Genomic DNA, 22,635 nt, shown 5'->3' on the forward strand with positions numbered 1-22,635 from the left:
TTACGATATATTCGATAAAATACATACAGTGCGTTTGATTACATTATCTAAAATTAATACTACCTAAAAAATAAAAATCACTCCACTCCTTAAAAATAAATTCTATGAAAATAAACTTTAAATACTTATACCATATATATTTTTTCATAGAAAAATTAAGAGTTTGATTATTTTCATAAAAAATGTGTTATAATTACATATTTTTCATGATAAATATGTGTAATCAAACACACTCTACAAGTAATCCAAATAAGAGTTAATACACGCTCTTAGAGTACATGTGTCTAAGTTAGCGTTAGTATCGGTAGATTTTGGGGTTCAATTTCTTGTGTTATGTAGTGAGATAAAATTTTCACCTAAAATTTATTTTTTTTATCGAGATCAAAAACACGGGAGACTACATAAAGATGAGAATCCTAAAAGTTAATACACATTAAAAATAAATACTATTACTTCATATCCCATTGATCGAGAATTTTAAAACTTACAAGATAGTATCAAATATATTTCGGAGTCAAAACTAACCCTATAATGATTGAAAATTTTTTATTTTGCACATTTTTCTTTATATTTATATTTTTCTATACTTTTACAAGTAAAATATTTAAAACTAAATATAATTATGATTATGCTAATAAAGATCAAATTTGATTCTCTAAGTAAGTAAATTGGGAAAGCGAGTATAATCTTGTTAGATCTAACTCACCAACTCTAATTTTAGAGTTCTTATACAGGGTTAGACAAATTGATAGAATGAAAGCTAAAAATCTAAAATGTCCTCACCCATATTGCATTAGAAAAAATATAATGTAATATGAGCGAGATCATTTTAATCTTTTAATCTTTATTCTATAAGCTTATCTGTTAACCAATTTGACTCTTAAAAATTTTCCTTTAATCATATTGAATTCTTCCATTAAATCTAGACTAGATGATTAAAGTTAAATATTTTTCTATTATAAAAAGAGCTGTTCATTAAATAATTCTAACTTGGCACACTAGTGAAGTGATTCCTTACGTCCGACAATGAAGAAACCACGAATTTATTCTCAATGAGTGACACGTGTCCATTCCTTGAAACAAATTGAAAATTGATTAATCTCAGTTTAGTTTACGCTAGTCAATGCGCTTCCATCTCTAATTAATGTCCCTACATTCTTCCACGACACGCAATATTATATTTAAAATTAATAAAAAAATAGACAAATAATAAAAAAAATCCAAACCTTTTCATCCGAGCATAGAGTAATGCTATTCATTTTTAATAAAGATAAATAATAATGATGTGACAGTTCATATAAAAAAGACGTTTAACAGATTTTATTTTTTATATTTTTTAAATAGGTGCATAATGCTAATTAAAAATTTCTATATGAGTTGTCGCATTATCGTTATTCATTTATACTGGAGATCAATGGTATTATTCTTTTGCGAATTTATAAATTTATCAAAATATTTTAATTTTGTCAATTGCATCTCAATTGACTCAATTGAATATAATTTTATTCAACACGTGAAAATCAATTTTAAAGACTTATGTTATTATTGACGTAGCACGTCACCTATTATAAAAATATATATATGAGTGGAACTCACATACATATATATGAAAAATATAAAAAATAAAATTATACATATCAGGTAGCATGACATGTCAACGGTTGCACACAACTCCCAAATTAATTTTATGTATTAGATAAAATTGCACATAATTAATTTAATTAGAATATAATTGTCAAAATTAAAATGTTTTGATAAATTTATTCATTTGCAAAAAGGTTTGAATTTTTTTTATTATTGCCCTTGTGCTTTGTGATAAGAATATTTGTAGTTATTTGAACAATGTTATTATATTTATATTTTTTTATATAAAAATAAAATTTAATAGTTGATAAATGAGTTTCTAACGAAGTCAAAATTAATCTTAACGAGTATTAATTGAGGTAGAGCTCAAATATATTTTAAAGCTCGAGTCTAGCTGGAGCTCACCAAAATTACAGGTCGAATCGGTTCGATTATATTTGAAAAATGAGCCACAAAATCCAAAAACGGATGGGTGGGAATGCATTGAGATAATAATTGAGATGAAAAGTGAGCAAATGATGGAACAGAAGAGCTGTAAGGGGGATCACTCAGGGGGCCAGCCTGTCTGCTAAATCTATGTTTAAATAATACACGTGTTGATATTTAAATAATACCAATTTTGGTATATAAGTTTGAGTAATTCTATGTACATTATTATTCATCATCAAACTTTAGATTCTATTGTAGATTAGAATGGTAAGAGTTGTAGATGTAAACTAAAAAATTAAAGAAATGTCAAAATCTACCAACTCATTCGAAGAAATAACTATTATTCGTTCTGAACAATTTCACTTGCTTGTTCATAATATTATTATGACTTTTTTTAAATTTAAGTAGTAGAGGTGTCACGTGAGATAAATCTTTATATGCCTTCTAATTATATATTGTCTTCCAACAATTCTTTCTTGAATAGTAGAGCATTTATCTCAAGCAGTCACCATTTATCTGTCGCTTCAACATTTTATTATTTGTTGAAATATAATAATTATTTATTCAGCAGAGTTAAAACTGTTGATCTCTTATTTCAGATAAAAGTACGAGCTCTTCCCTAAAGAACAATGCAAGTTTTTTTTAGATAGCAACTTACCACTTTCTCCCGAGTTACGTATTACTTTAGTTTTCTTATCTGACTCTATCTCAACTTGAGATTTCTGCATTATAAATTTTAATTATATTATTTTTAGCAGCAACACTTATATTATTTCATTCTTTAATAACTATATGATAATTTTTTCAAAGAGACAATCGAACGCAATTTTCTACGTATATAAAGAAATTATATTTTAAATGAGAGAGAGTTAATCGTACGATTTATTTAATGAAATTACGAATTCAACATCTCTTTACATTAAATATTAAGATATACCTAAACTTAAAAAATTAATCACATCACTTGAAGGAGAATTCACTCTCGTTAACTAGTTTTCATAACCTAATATATATATATATATTTTAATTAATTTTAGAGGGATCTCTCTGTCAGTGGTGGGGAATGGCGATTAAGATGTGTCAATGGTAAAGAAGAAGAATAATTGGTCTCGTGAATCAATTGATTGCATGGCCCAAAAAAAGTGGGCGTTTTGTCATCAAATTGCCCAGCCCAGGGAATCTGGGCAGCACATTATGTTCACCATATTTCCTTTTTTTTTTTTAGTAACTTAATCAAACAATTCAATAAAACATCATTGTCCTAACCCCATAGTTCCTACATAGAACCCAACGTGAAGACTCAAAGTCACGAGAGTGAAGACTCAACAACAGTCCAAGAAGGCTCTTGATTTGTAAGTCTCTCATTGGGTCTCCCGAATACTCTTTTCTTCTGTGGGAGTATTGAAATGTGAAGAGATAAATTTAAGAATAATTTTGAAAATATTCTTAAAAAATTTTGTACAAAATAAAACTTATTTATAAAAGTCTCGATCCTAATCGATTTTAGAAGACCGATGATGTTTATTATAAATTTCTAATCTCTCTAATAGATAGAGAGACATTCAACCAGTATTTCTAATACTTTACGTTATTTTTTACAATTTTAAGTATTTTTACTTAAATATCAGGTGTCACTATTTTTTATCTTATAAATTTTTTAATTACAAATTTTATATCAAGAGAAATAATATGGTCGAGTATGAGTATCATGTGAACACTGACATATCTCTTCTAATAAATTTAGTTGGGCCAAATTTATATTTTTGTTTCTATATTTTTATTTCTTTTATATGATCATTTAAATTTTTATTATTTTAATTACATATTTTAGATTATATTTTTAAATTAATTTAATTCATATAGTTTGATTTTTTTTTTCGTATAACAATTTGAAATTTTAATTATTTCGATTACATGCTTAAATTTATATTTTTAACATAATTTAACTCTTATATTTTATCGTGAGTAGAGTCTGATATTGTTATTTAATTTTATTTTTTTTATATATAAAAGTATAGAGTTTAAATTTATTAGAAAATGTAAGTTAAATTTGTAATTAAAATAATAAAAAAATTAAGTTTATTGCATAAAAAAATCAAACTACAAAATTTAAAAATTAAATTTAATAATGCAATCAAAATAATAATTACAACAAAAAGGGGTGAAGGTATAAGATAAAAAATATGCACTTGACGAGCATACTTCCTTTAGATATCATTAAAGTGACTATGGAAGAGTGGGCACCGATTCAGAAGAAGACAATGGAGTCATTATGTACAGTTTCCTGAAAGATTAGACGAGTTTCATTCTGTGATGGTGCCAGCCAGCCCCAGTCCCTGTCCGTTCTGTGATGGCGCTAGCCACCGACTACCGAGGATGCCCACTTCATCAAACCGCCATTTTCTTAGAGAAGAAAGAGAGAGAGAGAAGGAAAGAAAATCTCTTCAATTTTCATTTTGCTTCTTCGACGAGTCCCAATTCCCAAGCACATCGCCAAAATCCTGATTCCCGGTTGATGAGCTCTCTCTCTCTCTCTCTCTCAAAGGCGAGTTTTCATGCGTTGCTTGCTCGCTTCAAACCAACTTTTTCGACTGTACGCAGATTCACGTACCCTGTAATACTAGAAAACCATAGAGTTTCTCTCTCTTCATTACTCCAAGCTTCGAATCTCTCCCTCTTTTTCTGTGCTCTCCGGTCCCTTTCTTCAAATGCCAACCAAACTCCACCTCACTCTCTAACTTCGCTTAAACGCTGTACGAGTGGAATGGAGAAGAGCAGGCCTCGCTCTGCACTCTCCACTCGTTGGTTCTGCGCTGCGTTTGTGGCGTCCATCGCGACCATGATCTTGGCTCCGACTGTTATTGACGGAGCTACTGATTTATTTGACGGTAATTAGTTCTAAATTCCCTAGCTTCTCTCTTTTCGGCGTTGTTCTTCTGATTTCTTGTTTGGATTGTCGACGCGTTTCGATTTGTCAAAAAGGAAAAAGGGTCGAATCTGTTGACGAGGTTTGGTGTCAATGCAATTTGAAAATTGAGTAGTCGACTGGATCTTGATTTGGTGATTGAACACTCTCTGGTTTTCTCCTTATTTTAAATTAAACATGCATGCGGGCTTTGAATCTTTTGTTGTTTCTGGATTGCAGTTCAAGCTCTTCAGGTTATGTACATTTCACTGAACAATCCTCCACAGCTAACTAATTGGAACGCAAGTGGTGGCGATCCGTGTGGAGAGTCATGGCAAGGGGTTACTTGCCAAGGTTCTGCTGTTGTTTCAGTGTGAGTCCGTTCATTGAAATCTCCAAGTAGCTTAAATGTATGCACATATGTATCTCTTTGCGTGTGTATTCTCAATGAAAACATTGATTACAATGTATTTTATGGCTAATAATTGCCTCCGATTTTGTTAACGAGACTAGCTGTTGTTGCTTTAACAGTCAGATTCCAGGGCTGGGGCTCAATGGGACAATGGGATACTTGCTTTCCGACCTTTGGTCCTTAAGAACATTGTAAGAGAACTATCGGTTTGTTCTACTAAAATTTCTCGAAGGAATTCTTTAATGTCTTCTGTATCTGTTTGTTGCAGAGATATGAGTGACAACAATATTCACGATTCAATTCCATATCAGCTACCTCCGAACCTTATAACCCTGTAATGAAGCAGTGCTTATGATTCACTTCCCACCTTGTAGCCAATTGAGTAAAATGTTTATATGCCAAAGTTTCTGTTATAAAAATGCAGAAATCTTGCTAGCAACAACTTAAGTGGGGACCTACCTTACTCTGTTTCTATTATGGTTTCTCTTAGATATCTGTAAGTAGTCTGCCTTGCAATGCTGTCAATACTCTTTGAATATGTATATTTGCTTTCTCTATTTTTTATTCTACTTGGGGAGTTTTCTATTGCCTAACTTTAAAGTTTTTGATCCTAGGAACATTAGCCATAATTCTCTCTCGCGGTCCATTGAAGACATATTTGCCAATCTTGCTAGGCTCTCAACCTTGTAAGATATCATACTCAAATGCATCCACATCATCATCTGGTGTTGTCCCTAAATTAACTGTTGGCTTTTATACCTCTTCCTGTTGTCTGCATAGCTGAATTTATTATATTGAATTGACATCTTTTAAGTTTCATACATCTGAAACCAGTAAAGAGTTGGTTAAACTTTGTTCATTTTCTCTCACGAAGAAGTATAAAAGTCATAAGAAAGATCTTTAAGTCATGATTTTACCCGTGTGAATGGTTTTATAATGTTTAGCCATCTTTGAAGGGATCTTTCTTTCAACAACTTCAGTGGAGATCTTCCCAGTTCATTTAGTGGGTTGGCTAATCTTTCTACTCTGTGAGTGCCTACAGTGCTTTTAGTTGATTCTACTTTTTTCTTTTTTCCTCCAGTCTGCTCAGATGCATTATGGTTTTTGGACTTTTGACAGTCACGTTCAGAACAACCAACTAACTGGTTCTCTCACTGTTCTGGCTGGTGTGAATTTGACAGAGTTGTGAGTTCATTTACCAACCTTGGCCCTTGACGTTTATATTTCTTGTCTATCTATTATTCTCCTGCCTTAAATTTTCCACAGAAATGTTGCAAACAACAATTTTACTGGATGGATTCCAAGACAGTTCAGTTCCATCCATAAATTTATGTAAGTTATATGTACCATCATATATGTGCTCCAATATCACATTAAAGCTTTTGGAATATGTCTAATCTAGCATTTTAAGTAAACAGATATGATGGGAATTCGTTCGATAATAGTTTTGCTCCTCCTCCACCACCACCATCCAAGTCACACCACCCCAGAAGACCACACAAAGCTCATCGAAGACATTCTCCCCCAGATGCATATACACTTCAGAGTTCTCATGACCAAGCTTCCAAACGAGAGAATGGAAATAAAAAGCATGGGTTGACAGCTGGTTCTGTTATAGGAATTGCTCTTGGTTCTTTGCTCGTGGTTCTCTTGGTGATGTTTGTGTTTGTATTTTGCATCCGTAAGGGCAAAAGGAAGAGACAAACTGCTGCTAGAACTTCTGCAGGAACTCTCTCTATTACCATGGACAAAGGTATATTGCTTTCCCTTGGAAAAGAAAAACAGAGACAGAAACAGAACCATAGATCTTCTTTTGTTGGCTATGCTATTAATGAGTTTATGTCTCAGTATTAGACTTAGATTCACAGTGGTGAAATCTCTTCCAGCTGTTGAATCTGACAGTACCAAGTTATTCCTTTTTGAAGTAATTTAAAAAATGTAGTTACAGCACAGTAGTCTTCCAAGTAGAGGCCCATTTATTAAGCAGCAACAACATATCCAGCCTTTATCCCACTATATGGGGTCGGCTACATGAATTCTAGACTTCCATATATTTGTCTTTTGTTTTTGTCATATCTTCATTTAGGGCCATACACTTTATATCAAATTTTAATATCTCTCCCAAAGTCTTCTTGGGTCTGCCTCTACCTCTTTTTTTGACTAATTATTCTATTTCATCAACTCTCCTCACAGGAGCGTCTCTTAGTCTCCTTCTCACATGACCAAACCATCTTAGTCTAGTCTCTCTCATCTTCTCCTCGATTGGCACTACTCTTACCTTATTACGAATAACCTTATTTCTAATTTTATCTTTTCTTGCATGGTCGCACATCCATCTTAGCATCCTCATCTCTGCTACGATCGTCTTTTGCTCATGCTAGTATTTGACTGCCTAACATTCTAAGCCATATAACAAGACTGGTCTTATAGCTGTTTTATAGAATTTTTCTTTCAGTTTTAATGGGATTTTACCATCATATAACACCTCTGATGCATTTCTCCATTTTAGCCAACCTACCTTAATTCTATGCGTGAAATCCTCAAGAATTTCTCCATCTTTTTGAATCACCGATCCCAAATATCGAAAATAATCTTTTCTTTGTAAGATTTGGTCTTCCAATTTTATTATAACATCCTCCACTCTTGCATTCTTACTAAATTTACATTCCATATATTCTGTTTTCCTTCTACTTAATTTAAATCTCTTAGATTTTAAATTGTTTCTCCATAACTCAAGTTTAGTGTTCACTCCCTCTTTTGTTTCATCCACCAACACTATGTCATCTGCAAATAGCATACACTATGGCACCTCTGTCTGAATGTGTTTAGTGAGTTCATCAATTACTAAAACAAATAAGTATGGACTTAGTGCAGAACCATGGTGCAGTCTCATTGTAATTTTAAACGGTTCAGTATCCCCTCCGCATGTTCTGACCCTTGTCTCTGCACCATGATACATGTCCTTAAGGGCTTGAATATAGGCTATTCAGACTCATTTTTTTCTCTAAAACCCTTCATAATACTAAGCCCATTTATTAAGCAATTTAGACAAAAATGGAATTTGCAGGATAATTGGTTTTTCTTATCTAGTTATTGCCGCCTTCTTTATCTTTCTGTACCTTCCCTGTCTTCCTTGCTTTATTCTGTGATGTACCTTTCTCCTCTCTGGTTCATTATTTTAACCCTAGAACTAGTGGATTTTCATTTTATCATCAAATGCTAGGAATGATGGAGATCATGAGTCAAAATTTGATTAGGACTTATGACTAAAAAATATATTTTAATATTTTAATTTTCATTAGGATTAAAAACTTGAATTTAATTATATCCTTTTTTTTTTCTGGATTCCTGTTGGGACACCTATTTGCTATTGATTTCTCTTAATTAAATGGATTTGTTTCATGTTGTGCTATGTTTTCTCTTTCATCACGAGTCCTGATTCACTTTTGTAGTGACTACAGAGATGCAAGCACAAAGGATTGCTGTTGTGGCAGACTTGAGGCCCCCACCTACAGAAAAGTTAATGGTCGACCGGATGCAAGGGAAAAATGGATCTGTAAAGAGAATCAAGTCCCCTGTAACTGCTACTTCTTTTACAGTTGCTTCTCTACAAACTGCAACAAATAGCTTTAGTCAAGAAAATCTTATTGGTGAAGGTTCACTTGGCCGTGTTTATAAAGGAGAATTTCCTAATGGAAAGGTAATATTTTGTCCCCTCAACTGTGTTCATGGTGTTCCCTTTTATGGTTAAAGTTGAACTGCTGCCTGATCCTAGGTACCCTGGATCCTGCTGGAGATTGTTTAGTTTCTGTAGTCCTTGCAAGCAGTTGGTGTTGTGCCATAACAATGCATTGGTAGGGCACTGGGATGAATTTGTTGTAGAACTTATTGAAACAACACCAACATGCCTATAAATGTGTGGCCATTATGTCTAATTTGTGGCATTGACCTAACGAAAGTTAAGTCAAGGAGAGCACTGCTATTCCAAGTGATAATTTAAGATCTAAAAGTGACTTTTGTTCCTTAATCTTTTCTTCCAGGATTCATTATTTGATTGGAGAAGTTTGGTGTTTTATCCTAGAACAAAACAATACGATACAACCATACTTCTTGTTTTTCTTCTTGCATTGGACTTTTACCCTTCTGTTTATCCTTATATCATCCTGCATTACAATATGCCGTGTCAGCTACCTTGTATATCAATGAATACCAACAACCCCTTTCTCTGTCTTTGTAATATGTTAGGTGGGCTGCTGCTATTCTTGATAATTTTTACTGCTTATGGAGGACTTTCCTTGGATTGAAAATGGTTCCTGGTTGGTTTATTAAGTCAAGATATTCTTTATCCAAAACATCATCATTTCCTCTCTAGACCACTCTCTTCTTGCTGTGGGAGCTTGCTAGGAAGTAGTAATTACTGCATCTTCCTTGAACTTGCAATGGTGCATCATCAAATTTTCATGAATATATTAGCTAACCACAAATGTGAAGCTGATAGAGGCCAAATAAAGAGTCATTAGTTTGATGTGGGGCCCAGTGACATTTGGCTGACGCTGTACCTATTCAGATGTTTGGAAACCTGAGTTGAGTTATATGTAGCATTCACCAAGCTCCTTCAACATTTCATTTTTCTTGTAAAGAACAAACTGATTTAGATTGGGGGTTTTGAATGAAGGGATGCATGTGGATTGCCTTTTTCTACTTCCAATTTTGATGGAAAGGATTCAGTTTTTCCATGTTGACCGGGTCTGTTTTTTCCTTATCAACTCACTGGCTTTAAATTACTGTGGTCAATATGTCACCTCAAGGCTGATAGAATCATGGAGCCATTGAAAAACTAGTTTAACTTGCTTTCATGAATCAATTTGTTGTGCTTATTACTTCTCCTCATTCTTTTCTGGCTAGAAATACAATATATATATATATATATACAGAATTTTTCACTAAGATTGAGGTGTCTCCTTTTTAAGGTGCTATTACACATAAGCAAGTATGGTTATGGCATGCAACACGACCACATCATCTGAATAATTAGTTATTTATTCTGCTGGTTCTTAAATTTTCATGATGAACTAATTAATTTGGTGAACTGTGTTCTAGATAGTGGCCATTAAGAAGATCGACAATGCAGCACTCTCACTTCAGGATGAAGATAATTTTATTGAAGCTGTTTCAATTATGTCACGCCTGAGGCATCCCAACATTATCGCATTAGTAGGATACTGTGCAGAGCATGGCCAACGGCTTCTGGTGTACGATTATGTAGGTAATGGGAGCTTGCATGATATGCTACATTTTGCTGATGAAAGGAGCAAGATGCTAACGTGGAATGCACGTGTCAGAGTTGCACTTGGCACTGCTCGAGCATTAGAGTATGTTATGTTAATACATGTTTGGAACCCCCTGCCCCCTCCCTCCTCTCTCTTGTGTTTTTTAACTAAACTGGGGTTTACCCTAGGTACATGCATGAGGTTTGCCTGCCTTCAGTTGTGCATAGAAACTTGAAGTCGGCAAACATTTTACTTGATGAAGAGCTCATTCCCCATTTATCAGACTGTGGTTTGGCTGCTTTAACACCAAACACAGAGCGGCAGGTAAATTGATGGGATTGGCACTTTCCGTCCACATTAATTTTAGCAGCTTCATTGTTTGTCCAAGTGATTCTCTTGAACAAATTGCACCAAGAAGAGTTCAGAGTAACTTTTTTTCCTTTCCTTTTATGCTGGATGGTGGTTTACAAGTCTTTTGGTGTGGCCAATTGAAAGTTTAGTGGCTTTAAATTGTTTGTAAAACCCATAAGAACTCACATAAGAATTAATTATAGAATGATCTTCTTGGTGGTAAGGTATATGCACTCATCTGAGGCATAGCTGATCATGGTGTGGCTGTGGTAGACTTCCTCTCCAATTGGTAGAAAGCTTTATGCACCACGTCCCTGCTTGGATGGCAGAGCACATAGTGACATACTCTAAATAACAGGTTTTGGTCTCTTTCTGCTGTATGCATATTTGACATTTTGTTCCTCCCATGCTCAGCAGGTTTCATCAACCGAAATGGTTGGTTCATTTGGTTATAGTGCTCCTGAATTTGTCTTATCTGGAATATACACTGCCAAAAGTGATGTCTATAGCTTTGGGGTGGTGATGTTGGAGCTTTTGACTGGCTGGAAACCACTGGATAGGTACAAAGAAGATGATCGGATAGTTGTATTACATTCTTGATATGCTTTGATTTACTTATCAAAGAGCAGTAAGATTCTCCATATGTTTTGATGTTGGCTTGTTTGTTTATTTCTTTCTTTTTCCTTGTTCCATTTTGGTTCTCTGTGTTTAGTTCAAGGGTGAGATCAGAACAGTCACTTGTAAGATGGGCTACTCCTCAACTCCATGATATTGATGCCTTGGCAAAAATGGTAGATCCTGTATTAAATGGCATGTATCCTGTAAAGTCTTTGTCTCGCTTTGCTGACATCATTGCCCTCTGCGTTCAGGTAATGGTCTTTGCTGAAATATTACTCTTCCAAGCCTTTCAACTTTTACACTTTCAAGGGAAACAAATTTCCCTTTCAGAAACCATTTTTTGAGTGTGAATAAACCTTGTGTCAACGTGACTTCTTTAGTTGTCTAAAAGGGACGTTTGTCTAAATTTCAGAATTTGACTGTGAATTGAGTTCTGATCAATATTTGATGCACATTTGTTAAGAAACTTTTATACTGGAAGAAACCTTGTGAATTCTTGCCCAGTTGTGGAGTATCCTCTCTGCATTTCTGTAACCTTCATTATTAACATGGCATGATAAGGATCTGATTTCTGATGTTTATTTTCAATTAGTTATTAGTCACATTTTTAGAGCAGATGCATGTTTTCTGCCACTTGGTGGTTTGGAAAGAAAAGCTACTGGCTTCAGAAAATGTCACATATATTAATCATTAATTTTTCACTTGCTTCAGCATTTCTGTTGAAGATCACTATGACATAAAGAAGAACAAGATGGCAGATAGATGTTTCTTCTATGTAGTTTCAAGCATATTTTCTCCCATATTTATGTTCTTTTTCCTCCTTTTTAGCTTAAAAGACTTGAACACCAGCTTCTTGGTTTTCATTTTTACTCCTTTTTTGCTCAATGCATTGCTTCTAAAAGAGGAACTATGTATGAACTTCCTCCTCCATGCAGCCTGAACCAGAGTTTCGGCCTCCCATGTCTGAAGTCGTGCAAGCACTGGTTCGGTTAATGCAAAGGGCAAGCGTGGTGCGAAGGCACTCCAGCGAAGAATCGGGTTTTATGCACAGGACTCCAGATCGCGATGCAGCAGAGATGCTGTACTAGATATCCAAGCCTGGTGAATCCATTGACACTCTGCAGCTATATGAGAGATGAAGTACAACTGATCAGAGGACGCATGGATTAAAGGAAACTTTGTGAAAGGGTGAGCAGAAGGATGTGTAACTATGTCCTATACAATTCCAGTCGTTCCAGGAGAGCTTGCAGCCTAGAGTTAAGGTGTATATTATATAAAACTACAGTAGAATAAATTTGTCATATTTCCAGACTCATTTGCAGTGCAATAAACCCTTTATACGATTAGAATGAATTTTGATGTTTGTAGAGGCTGTGTTAGATTTTGTACCGACTTGGTTGTTACTATCTTGCTGGCTTGATGCTGGCTTTCTCAAGTAGAATCTGCCAAGTAATTGGTACCATTCAAATGGTTTTGGCTGAGAAAAAGAGAAGAAAACACAGCACAGGCCAAGACCAGGCTCTGTGCAATGTGCTCTTCTCTCATCCTATGTTGGACAGAGCTTGTGATATTGCCTTAATCTATTGGGTAGGCTGATTAGGCAGAAAGACGAAACTCAAAATTAATAGCAGAAAGACGAAACTCAAAATTAATAGTAGTTTATAATCATTTTGGTTTAAATTAACAATAGTTCATTATAATGATCATTGTAATAGTTTTATTTAAAATTAATAATAATTCATAATAAATAACATTTTGGTTGATTACATGAATTTTTGTCATGTTAAAAAAGAAGTCTATACATGCGTAATTTTTTTATTCTTTTTATTTGACAAAAAAATAATTCTTGTAATCTTTTTTCAATCCAAAAAAAAAAAAAAAAAATTGACATTTGAAAAATTCCAAACACGTGTTTTTAAGTTGATGGTTTCAAAGGTGCTGACATTGCCTTGTAAGTAAGAGCATATTAATAAAAAAATATTATAAAATATTTATAATATGCCATAGGACATGTCCTAGCAATGACAAAGACAATTAAACAAATTAGAAGAAAACCACAAAAATAAAGGAATATAAAACTAACCTTACGTGTATTCATATAAAATATGCAAGAAGCTAGCATTATCAACTTAGATTTGTAATAATCGGATTTGAATTTTTGAAATTCTTTTTGCCTGACTTTCTTTTTCTTCAATTGAAACTTAGATTTATCAAGAACATATCTAAAATTATCTATCCTCTTTTACTTTTATTTTTTACATCCAATCTGTCTCAACACAATATCTTTCTCTTAGAAGATTTAATTTTCTATATCTTCTTTTATAAGAGAATAAAATATATTTTTCATCAATGATCCTATCTCATTTAACTTAATAGATATATCCTTAGATGTTTATCATCTTTTATAATAATTAAAAGTCATTTCTATGTTAAATTCATAGTACAAATGATCAATAAATTAATTAAAATATAAAAAATAAAATATTTTTTTTTACAATAAACTCAAATTTTATATTCTTATCCAGCAACGCGGTTACAAGTATCATAATTTTTTTACCTAAATTTCAAATATTCATACTTCTTTTCACTTATTTTTTTTTATTCTTTTACAAAAACTTTATAGGCCTTTTAATTTGAAATTATTACTAGTTATTAGTAAGTAAAGTGTTATCACCCATTGGATATTGAGTATTTATTTCTTGAAAAATGTTATTCATACATCTTTGTATATATCTTGAACTATATAAAGGTATATTAATGACAAAAAAAATCTCTCATAAGATGCATGGAGACGTGAGATGTATGTAGACAAAAGATATTTTGAACATAATATTCATTTATATAATCTAAGATGTATAAGAGTCATGTAGTATGACTCTTATTTTCTCCTTAAAAAACAATTGAAACAGTTTGGCTTTCCCCCCCTCTCTCTCTCTCTCTCTCTCCCAAGAATCCAAACAGGGCCGCAATCGTCGTCTGTCTTCCTCTCGCTTGGCTCTCGGAATCTCTCCAACGTTCTTTCTTTGTCGGAAAGCTCTTAATTCGAATTCGGAATCAACGAATAAACATGGATTTACAGAGTTGACGAATCAAGTGAAATGATCATGGCCTCGACGGGCGAATCTATTGAACCTGAGGATGCATACAGAGAAGAAGGAGAAGGTGGTGACGCTGAGATTAGGGCTTCGGATCAAACCAATGGATGGGCGAGTTCCATCCACGCGCGGCCCGTGTCCTCCTCCACCGCCGCCGCCGCCACCCCGAGGAGTTCTTTGGGATCTCACAGTTCGCTCTTAGCGCAGTCTCAGAGTTCTTCTCTGTTGTCCTGGTTTGGAGTTGCAGAGAGGGTTGGGTTTGTGGCTGAATCGAAACGGTTGGGGAAGAGGAGAGCTGCGAGGGCGTGGTATCGGAGGAAAGTGTATGTTGTGCTGGCTGTGATTGGATTGTTGGCTTGTTTTCTGGCGATGAATTGGTGGATGATTTCACAGATTCAGGACTCTAATCACGGGATGAAATACAAGTTCTTGAGATCCAACTCTTCCACGTTGTCAATTCGGGTATGATTCTATCTGTTCTAGTGTTTATGCTGCAGTACAATCTGTTTATTTGGGTGCTTTGGAATGCTGTTTGATGATAAATTGTTCAGAAATTCCAGATTTTGGTGAAGTATGGAACAGTTAAAAGTGGCAATTAATCGCACTATAGCCACTGCTAGCTTAATCATGGAAAACTCCAAAGAAATTAAAGCTCAAATTAGTTGTTATTTTTGGTTGGTTGTTAAAGATGAGGAGAAAATTAATATAAGTTTGTGAAAAAAAAAAATCTTTTTTGTAGAATTATGCTTATAGAATACTTATATAAAGTTAAAGAATTAGAAAAATGTAATTAAGGGATTGAATCCATTTTTTTTTTCTTTTTGATGACTTACATGCACCAATCACAATCACTTGCCTTAATCCCACTAGGTGGGTTTTTGTGACTTACATGATGAGGAGAAAATGAGTCTGCATCCATAAAGTAAAAAGTGAAAGCAATTTCTTTTCCTATCCATAACTGATCCCAGTCCTGAATATTGATTTTCTGCAAAACTTTCTTAATAGGAAAACAGGATTGATTTGTATGCCTGTTTAGTCAGAACCATAACTGGGCTTCAGAAATTCAGGGTAAGGTAGCTTACAGATGCTATCATTTACTAGCACGGTGGTGAGGGAATTACAGGGGTCCATTGAGTTGGGCCAATGTAGGGTTTAGTTCCTCAGTTGCATGTATGGGACTCAAATATTGATAGTCTATTAAATGGTAGAACACCATATTTTGTTATCATGGCAGTATTTTCAGGGGCATGTCACGAAGTTGTTCTTTACGAGAAATGTTTGGTATCCAGGATAACAAATATTTCTTCCTTGGCTATGTACCAAGCCCATCTAGTATAGATTAAAGAATTTCCTTATTCAGTTTAAATGAGTTGAGAGAATATGATCCATCCCAGTTGCTGATTAAGTCCACTTTTATCTTTTAGCTTGCAACAGAGTACTGGTAGCCCCCTTAGTTGCATTAGTGGTTGGACAATTGGATAAAAGTCATACATTTCTTGTAGATTAACCATCTGTAGATAAGATAGGTTACAAATCATGTCTTTGCTTGAGTTAGCATAAAAATAAAAAAACAAATTCTTTGGTTTCTTCTTTATGAACTCCTTGCTTTGGTTGCAGGAAGAACTCAAAAATCTTGGTAAAGTGAAGAAGCCACAGAAAACAATTTATGCTAGACTTCTGGCCAAGGCTGCCCATGCTTTGGCAGAGGTAAGCTTCATCAAGAGGCTCAGTTTCTCTAAATTTAGTTTTGGTCCTTTGGAAATGTAAGGAATAGGATTGGTGTCAATTCACACACTATCTTGACATAATTTAATGTAATGCTTAGGGACAGAACAAACGTGAGCCAAGAGACCTGTGGGAGGAACCTTATATCCTTGCTTCTGCATGGAGACCTTGTGCTGACCAACGTGACTGGGAACCTACTGGTGATGCTCCCTTTTTCTCTCTCTGTCTTTTTTTCTTTGATATATTCTGTATACATAATCTATTATTCAAGCTGATTCTTGTATACCCGCTTCATGCACCAGAGAAAAATAATGGATACATTCTGGTTAGTGCAAATGGTGGGATAAACCAGCAGCGAGTAGCTGTAAGTTATGTCAATGATTGTATTTCCTGCATCTACAGTTTGATCTTCAGACACTATAATCCTTTTGGGTAATGAAAAATTATCTCATTTTACATGCTATTAACTAAAATACTATTCTGAATAACAGGTCTGCAATGCTGTTGCTGTCAGTAGATTGCTTAATGCAACTCTTGTTGTTCCAAAATTTCTGTACAGTAGTGTCTGGAGAGATATAAGGTGAAATATTGATTCCGTTTTTTCTTGATGTAATACAAACTTATTGTATTCCTTTCTGTTTGTGCTGATTCCAAATATCCTCTGCCCTTTGGATGGTTACGGTCTCGTGGTTGCTGTCTATACAGCACATATAAAGGCCCTATACTGTCATTTTTTCCTTTCTGGTTATGCTTCATTAGTTAATTGAAGAAAACTTTCTCATGTTTTCTCAATGGGATCATATTGGAAAAAGTAGCAATTATATGCTTCTCTGTCTATTCTATTATACACTGGGGATGGCTTAGTGGTTGTGAAGATTGATGCAATTATATTAATTGATTATCATGCAACCATCACCTGGGTTATTCTTATTTGAGTAATTCCTGGATGTTTTTTCTTTTATCAATCTCATCCACTTTGATTTACAGTTTGTAGTATGTGATGAATTGATGTCTCTTTCCATGGATCTGAACTTTTTATAGAAATTCTGTGCTTTCTGATTCTCTCTGCCTAAGCCTTCTAGGATGTTTTTGTACTTTCTGCTTTTGGCCATGTACCTTGTCTTAGTTGATTTTAGCTTCATATTCAGCTACATCTTCATCCAAACAGCATGCACTCCACGTGGAGATTATGGAGTATTGCTCTTTTCTTTTACTACTTGTTGTTAGAACTGTGAATTGAACTAATTGATTGTACTTTAACTGAAGCTTCTATACATGAAATAATGTGTTTGTTTCTGTTGAAGACCAAATAATTACGTTAGCACTGTGGTGGCACAGTGATTTTATCATTTTGACTGTTCTAAATGGAAAAGTGACTCTGGAATTCTATAATTTCTTAGTCAATTCAGCGATATCTATCAGGAGGAGCATTTTATCAACTACTTGAAACCTGATATTCCAATAGTGAAGGAACTACCCGTGGAGCTACAGTCATTAGATCTGGAGGCCATTGGTAGTGTGGTCAGATTCTTTCCTCAGACATGAGTGAAATATTGTATTCCTGCAGAATTTTCTTTATTGCTTTATATTGATTGTACCGCCTAAATTGTTAAAAATTTATGTTTCAGGTAACTGATGCAGACATAGTCAAAGAGGCTAAGCCAAGTTTTTACTTGAAATTTATTCTTCCCATCTTACATAGAAACAAAGTTGTTCATTTTGTTGGATTTGGAAACCGTCTGTCCTCTGACCCACTACCATTTCAGTTGCAGGTATGTCTTTATCTACTGATATAATAGTACAATTTCAGAAGTAGCTTAGCCATGGTTTCATCAAGTTCAATATTTACTTCATCTTTAATCTGACAGTATTCTTCTTTTCAAATGTGGGACTTCATCTAGAGACTCAGGTGCAGATGTAACTTTCATGCTCTGCATTTTGTTCCCAAAATACAAGAAGCTGGTGCTTTACTTCTCCAACGGATGCGGCATAGAACACGTTACGGGGAGTTGGATCCTTACCTTGTTGGTCCATTTGCACAACCAAAAACCAAGGCAAAAAGAGGTCCTTCTGTGAAAGATTCCAGATACTTAGCTTTACACCTGAGGTTTGAAATTGACATGGTAGCTCATTCTTTGTGCTATTTTGGTGGGGGAGAAGAAGAAAAACGAGAATTGGAAGCATACCGAGAAATCCATTTCCCTGGATTAACAGACCTTAAGAAGACAACTAAGTATGTACTATTTCTCCTGTTTCAGGTCTCTTGTAGACCTTTTTTTTTTTCTCTGTAATTCTGTATTTTTTCAACTATAGAGAACATGGAATATTTCATTTGCTCTCCATGTTGCTAACTATAACTTAGATGGTTGGATAAATACTAAAAACTGGAATGATATGCATCTCACTTTTAGTGTCTTACAGTTTGGGAATTTGAGGAGTGCTGGTCTCACATTTATATTTTTGGCAGGGTACCATCTCCAGCAGCATTGAGGGCAGAAGGCTTATGTCCGCTAATGCCTGAAGAAACAGTACTCATGCTTGCTGGCCTTGGTTTTAATCGTAAGACCCACATCTTTCTGGCGGGGGCACATATTTATGGAGGGAAGTCACGGCTGGCCATCTTGAATAGCTTGTATCCTAACCTGGTTACTAAAGAGAACTTGCTTTCCTCTTCTGAAATTGCACCGTTCATGAATTTCTCATCTCAGGTAATATTCTGATCTTACCCTTTCCATTAGATTGTGTTTGCAGATTTATTACTTTTATGTAATCTTGCTGGTTGTTTTAACCAGAGTCCTAAGAGCTCTTTGGTGTTGTGTTCTTTTTCTTCATCACAAACAAAATTCTTAGTTTGTATTTTCTTTAACTCACTCTGCCCATAAGTAGAGATATTGACTTTGGCCTTAGTGGAACCTACTTAAGAGAGCACAAGGGCGATGAGTAGTTCTCTGTTGGATTTACTTGGAATAACCATATTTAAAAGATCATATATATGATACACTAGACTGAAGACTGAGTTCTCTATTTTATTTTTGTTGCAACATTGTGTGAATTTGTGTGAAGTATAGGACATTGAAACATGCAATGTTCAATAAACGCTTGCCCCCATATTCATGAAAGTTCGTAAGTTTGAGTAGGACGGTGATGGTTTCATTGCTTATGGATTGTTCCTGATGTCATGCACGCTTAAGCATTTTATAGGATTCTTCTTTCTGATTTCATATAGATTGAACAGTTTTTTTTTTTTTTTTTCTTTTTTTCTTTTTTCTGGATAAAGAGAAATGCCTTAATATGTTTCTTCACAAATTCTAAGATAAAAATAGTTGGGTATTTTACACCTTGCTCATCAGCTTGACTTGTTTGTTTGCCATTGCCTTTCTTTTTTATTAATAACTCGTAGTTGGAACTAATTCCATCTTATAGTTCCTGCAATCCGTCATCTATTCATGGCATTCTTTGGGAGCAAGTAATAACCTGATTTGCTCCGCCGCAGTTAGCAGCATTGGACTTCATTGCCTGCACAGCCGCGGACGTGTTCGCCATGACAGACTCGGGGAGTCAGCTGTCGTCGCTGGTGTCAGGATATCGAGTGTATTATGGCGGTGGCCGGATGCCAACAATACGCCCGAACAAGCGCCGGCTGGCAGACATATTCTTGAAGAACGACACGATGGAGTGGAAGGTGTTCGAGGGAAGAGTAAGAAAAGCCGTGAGACAAACAAAAAGGATCCGGTCGCGGCCAGTTGGGAGGAGCGTGTACAGGTACCCAAGGTGCAAGGAGTGTATGTGCCTTACAGAATAGAGCCACTCCGTCCTCGGTGCCGGCGCAGCATGCATGGCTGGTTGCTCATTACATTCATTCTTTAAGATTCATTGTTCACTACTCCATCCTCATACAGGCTCCATGTAATGTGAAAAGGACTTCCATTTTTTTTGTTCAACCAAAAAAATTAACTTCACCAATTATATATATATAATTGCATTAAATGGGTTTACTTCCTCTCTCTTCCTTGCACGTCCTGTGATTATTATGAATTATTATTAATTTTGAATATAGTTATTATAAATTTATATTATATGGTCACGAAACTCTTTTAGGGTTAAAACTCCCGATCACCTAAAAAGTATGCAAGCCCATTTAAGAATCACTTGCTCGGATTTGGTGAAGTTTTTTTTTATGTATCGCATGCACTTGAAATAGTTAATAATAATGAGTTAAATATAGAAAAGATATTCAATAGGAACATGCAGAATCTTGGATGACAACTTTGAAGAGTACATATGCGAGCCACACAACCAGAAGTCCAAGGCCAACCTACAAGTACAATCCCAAAAAATATAATATAAAAACAACTCTTAAAAAGTGGAACACTAGTAGTTGTAATTATTTGTGTTGTTGTTTAAATATAATAATATTTTTTTAAAGTGATAGATTGTTTCAATCAAAATTCATGAGTGATTCGCACGGAAGAAATAAGATAGGGGTGATCTTTCGTGCGGAGCTTTGATGTTTGAGTCAATTTTTGAATGAAAGTGTAAAATATAGAATAAATAGAGCTGTAATAAGTATATAATTCTGAGCGTGTCTCAATCAAAGAAAAATTATCCTATTTATGAAGAATAATATATCAAAAAGACTGTATTCTTCAGCAGATATATTGGACACCCTTTCGAATTTATAGGTAGACACATTAGAGATAAGTTAGATTCATTCTTCATAGTGAGATCAAGTCTCTCGGAATCTAGTCTTTCAGAAGAATTTCTTACATTGTTTGGAGAAAGACTTTTTGGTCTATGTGACCCATGAGCAACCTACTCTCTTGGAACGTCGAGAGAGAGAGTTCCAAAAAGAATCACTTGAATCTCTCAATATGAGGTCAATTGATTTTCTTAGTCTTCCAACCATACTGGTCTCTCATTAGTGTTGATCTCTTGATGTTATTCGATGGTATCTTGCCCAAGTCTCTTAATGGGCTGTGGGACCAGGTCTCTCAATGAGCTATGGGCCTCCTTCCTTAGAGTTTGACTCTATTGGACGTTACAATTTTTAGGATCATCAATTTAACTACTTGGTAGGATTTTTTTTTTTATTCATTAGAAGCTTTTTATTATTGGTATTTAATTTTATTAATAGAGATGCCTTTTAAAAAGTTTTATAAATAAACACTAATTTGTTATTTTTTTATCAAATAATATATTAAAGCCTCAACTAAACAAAAATAAATAAAAAACATAATTGTTCAAAAGCGAAAGTTTATTAAGCTCACCATGATATACTCACTTAAAAAGTGAAAGTTGAATAAAAGATTATAACTATTTCGATAGTCACCAATTTAACTATATTAAATAGTTTAATGCTAATTAGATAGTTTTAAAATTTCAGAAGAATATCATATATATATATATATATATATATAACATCCCACATCGATAATGAGCAAAAATTTTCACATATATATATATATATAAAGTTAAGATAACCTACATGGATAATGGGGAAGAATAACTCCTTTACATAAGAGTAGTGTTGTAAACTTTCTTCAAATCAATAATTACTTGAAAAGTGAAAATTTATTGATTCCAACCAAAGTCATTTTGTGGTATCAAAGCAGTGGTCAATGACGCTGAAGATTTCTTCATTCTCAAGCAAAGTTGCCTAATCCCAAGCTCAAGTATATATTGTTTCTGCTTGTTCTTACCAGTTGGGCTTCCTCTTCGGCATCAGCGTTGAGCAGAAAGCCACAAGACATTGATGATGCAGGCATCATATATATATATATATATATGTCCGGATCATACACACACACACACACACACACACACACACATATATATATATATGACACATTTTCATAACCCTCGCATGGTGTAGGAAATCTACATCAAATGCTCACAAAACTAAACTCGTAATATAAATCGTAATGACCAAGCTTACTGTTTGTACATGACTTCATAAATCCTGTAGATAGTAAGAAAAAGAAAATATAATATAGATCGCTGTTAACTAGGGTTAGCTGAGGAAAACCCTAGAATTTGTTGGGAATGAATATTCGAGGGCTCCCCTCCCATGATCACACCATGAAGAATTCATGCAAGAAAAGAAACAGGAAGAAAACTTTGTTTTTGATCGTGAAACCGACCACAGTACCCTTACACACACTACTCCATCAAGAAACCCTAATAGAGAACTTCGGGTAGCTAGCACTATCATATGAACTATATATATATATATATATATATTTCTCC

General features: G+C 34.4%; 2 protein-coding genes across 8 annotated transcripts; both read left to right on the forward strand.

Moving 5' to 3' along the window:
* The first annotated feature begins 4,267 nt into the window (after positions 1-4,267).
* On the forward strand, positions 4,268-12,884 carry LOC127808447 (protein STRUBBELIG-RECEPTOR FAMILY 8-like). 6 transcript variants are annotated; one of them, XM_052346983.1, is made up of 16 exons: positions 4,271-4,901; positions 5,159-5,291; positions 5,450-5,521; positions 5,599-5,664; positions 5,755-5,826; positions 5,945-6,016; positions 6,287-6,358; positions 6,450-6,515; positions 6,597-6,662; positions 6,749-7,083; positions 8,783-9,030; positions 10,431-10,702; positions 10,789-10,924; positions 11,366-11,511; positions 11,664-11,820; positions 12,505-12,884. In XM_052346983.1, exons 1-16 carry the CDS (start codon positions 4,364-4,366, stop codon positions 12,655-12,657), a joined length of 2,604 nt encoding a protein of 867 aa, XP_052202943.1. In that variant the 5' UTR covers positions 4,271-4,363; the 3' UTR covers positions 12,658-12,884. The 6 variants fall into 6 exon arrangements, with proteins under 6 accessions (XP_052202946.1, XP_052202943.1, XP_052202944.1 ...); XM_052346984.1 differs by having other exon boundaries at positions 11,369-11,511; XM_052346985.1 differs by having other exon boundaries at positions 8,792-9,030.
* Positions 12,885-14,456: 1,572 nt separating this feature from the next.
* Positions 14,457-20,384, forward strand: LOC127808881 (O-fucosyltransferase 15). Of its 2 annotated transcripts, none has more exons than XM_052347575.1 (10): positions 14,457-15,126; positions 16,282-16,371; positions 16,496-16,589; positions 16,692-16,753; positions 16,881-16,969; positions 17,790-17,910; positions 18,018-18,161; positions 18,291-18,622; positions 18,857-19,097; positions 19,883-20,384. In XM_052347575.1, exons 1-10 carry the CDS (start codon positions 14,668-14,670, stop codon positions 20,189-20,191), a joined length of 1,941 nt encoding a protein of 646 aa, XP_052203535.1. In that variant the 5' UTR covers positions 14,457-14,667; the 3' UTR covers positions 20,192-20,384. The 2 variants fall into 2 exon arrangements, with proteins under 2 accessions (XP_052203535.1, XP_052203534.1); XM_052347574.1 differs by having other exon boundaries at positions 14,458-15,126; positions 16,490-16,589.
* Positions 20,385-22,635: the final 2,251 nt, after the last annotated feature.

This window comes from Diospyros lotus, chromosome 8 (genome assembly GCF_014633365.1).
Source record: "Diospyros lotus cultivar Yz01 chromosome 8, ASM1463336v1, whole genome shotgun sequence".
Taxonomy (NCBI): Eukaryota; Viridiplantae; Streptophyta; class Magnoliopsida; order Ericales; family Ebenaceae; genus Diospyros; species Diospyros lotus.

Coding starts and splice junctions, on each gene's coding strand:
- LOC127808447 (XM_052346983.1), top strand. CDS start 4,364: ATGGCGCTAGCCACCGACTACCGAGGATGCCCACTTCATCAAACCGCC. Junction 4,902..5,158: donor AGCTACTGATTTATTTGACG/GTAATTAGTTCT, acceptor TCTGGATTGCAG/TTCAAGCTCTTCAGGTTATG. Junction 9,031..10,430: donor GAGAATTTCCTAATGGAAAG/GTAATATTTTGT, acceptor ACTGTGTTCTAG/ATAGTGGCCATTAAGAAGAT.
- LOC127808881 (XM_052347574.1), top strand. CDS start 14,668: ATGATCATGGCCTCGACGGGCGAATCTATTGAACCTGAGGATGCATAC. Junction 17,911..18,017: donor TGGAGGCCATTGGTAGTGTG/GTCAGATTCTTT, acceptor TTTATGTTTCAG/GTAACTGATGCAGACATAGT. Junction 18,623..18,856: donor GACCTTAAGAAGACAACTAA/GTATGTACTATT, acceptor TATTTTTGGCAG/GGTACCATCTCCAGCAGCAT.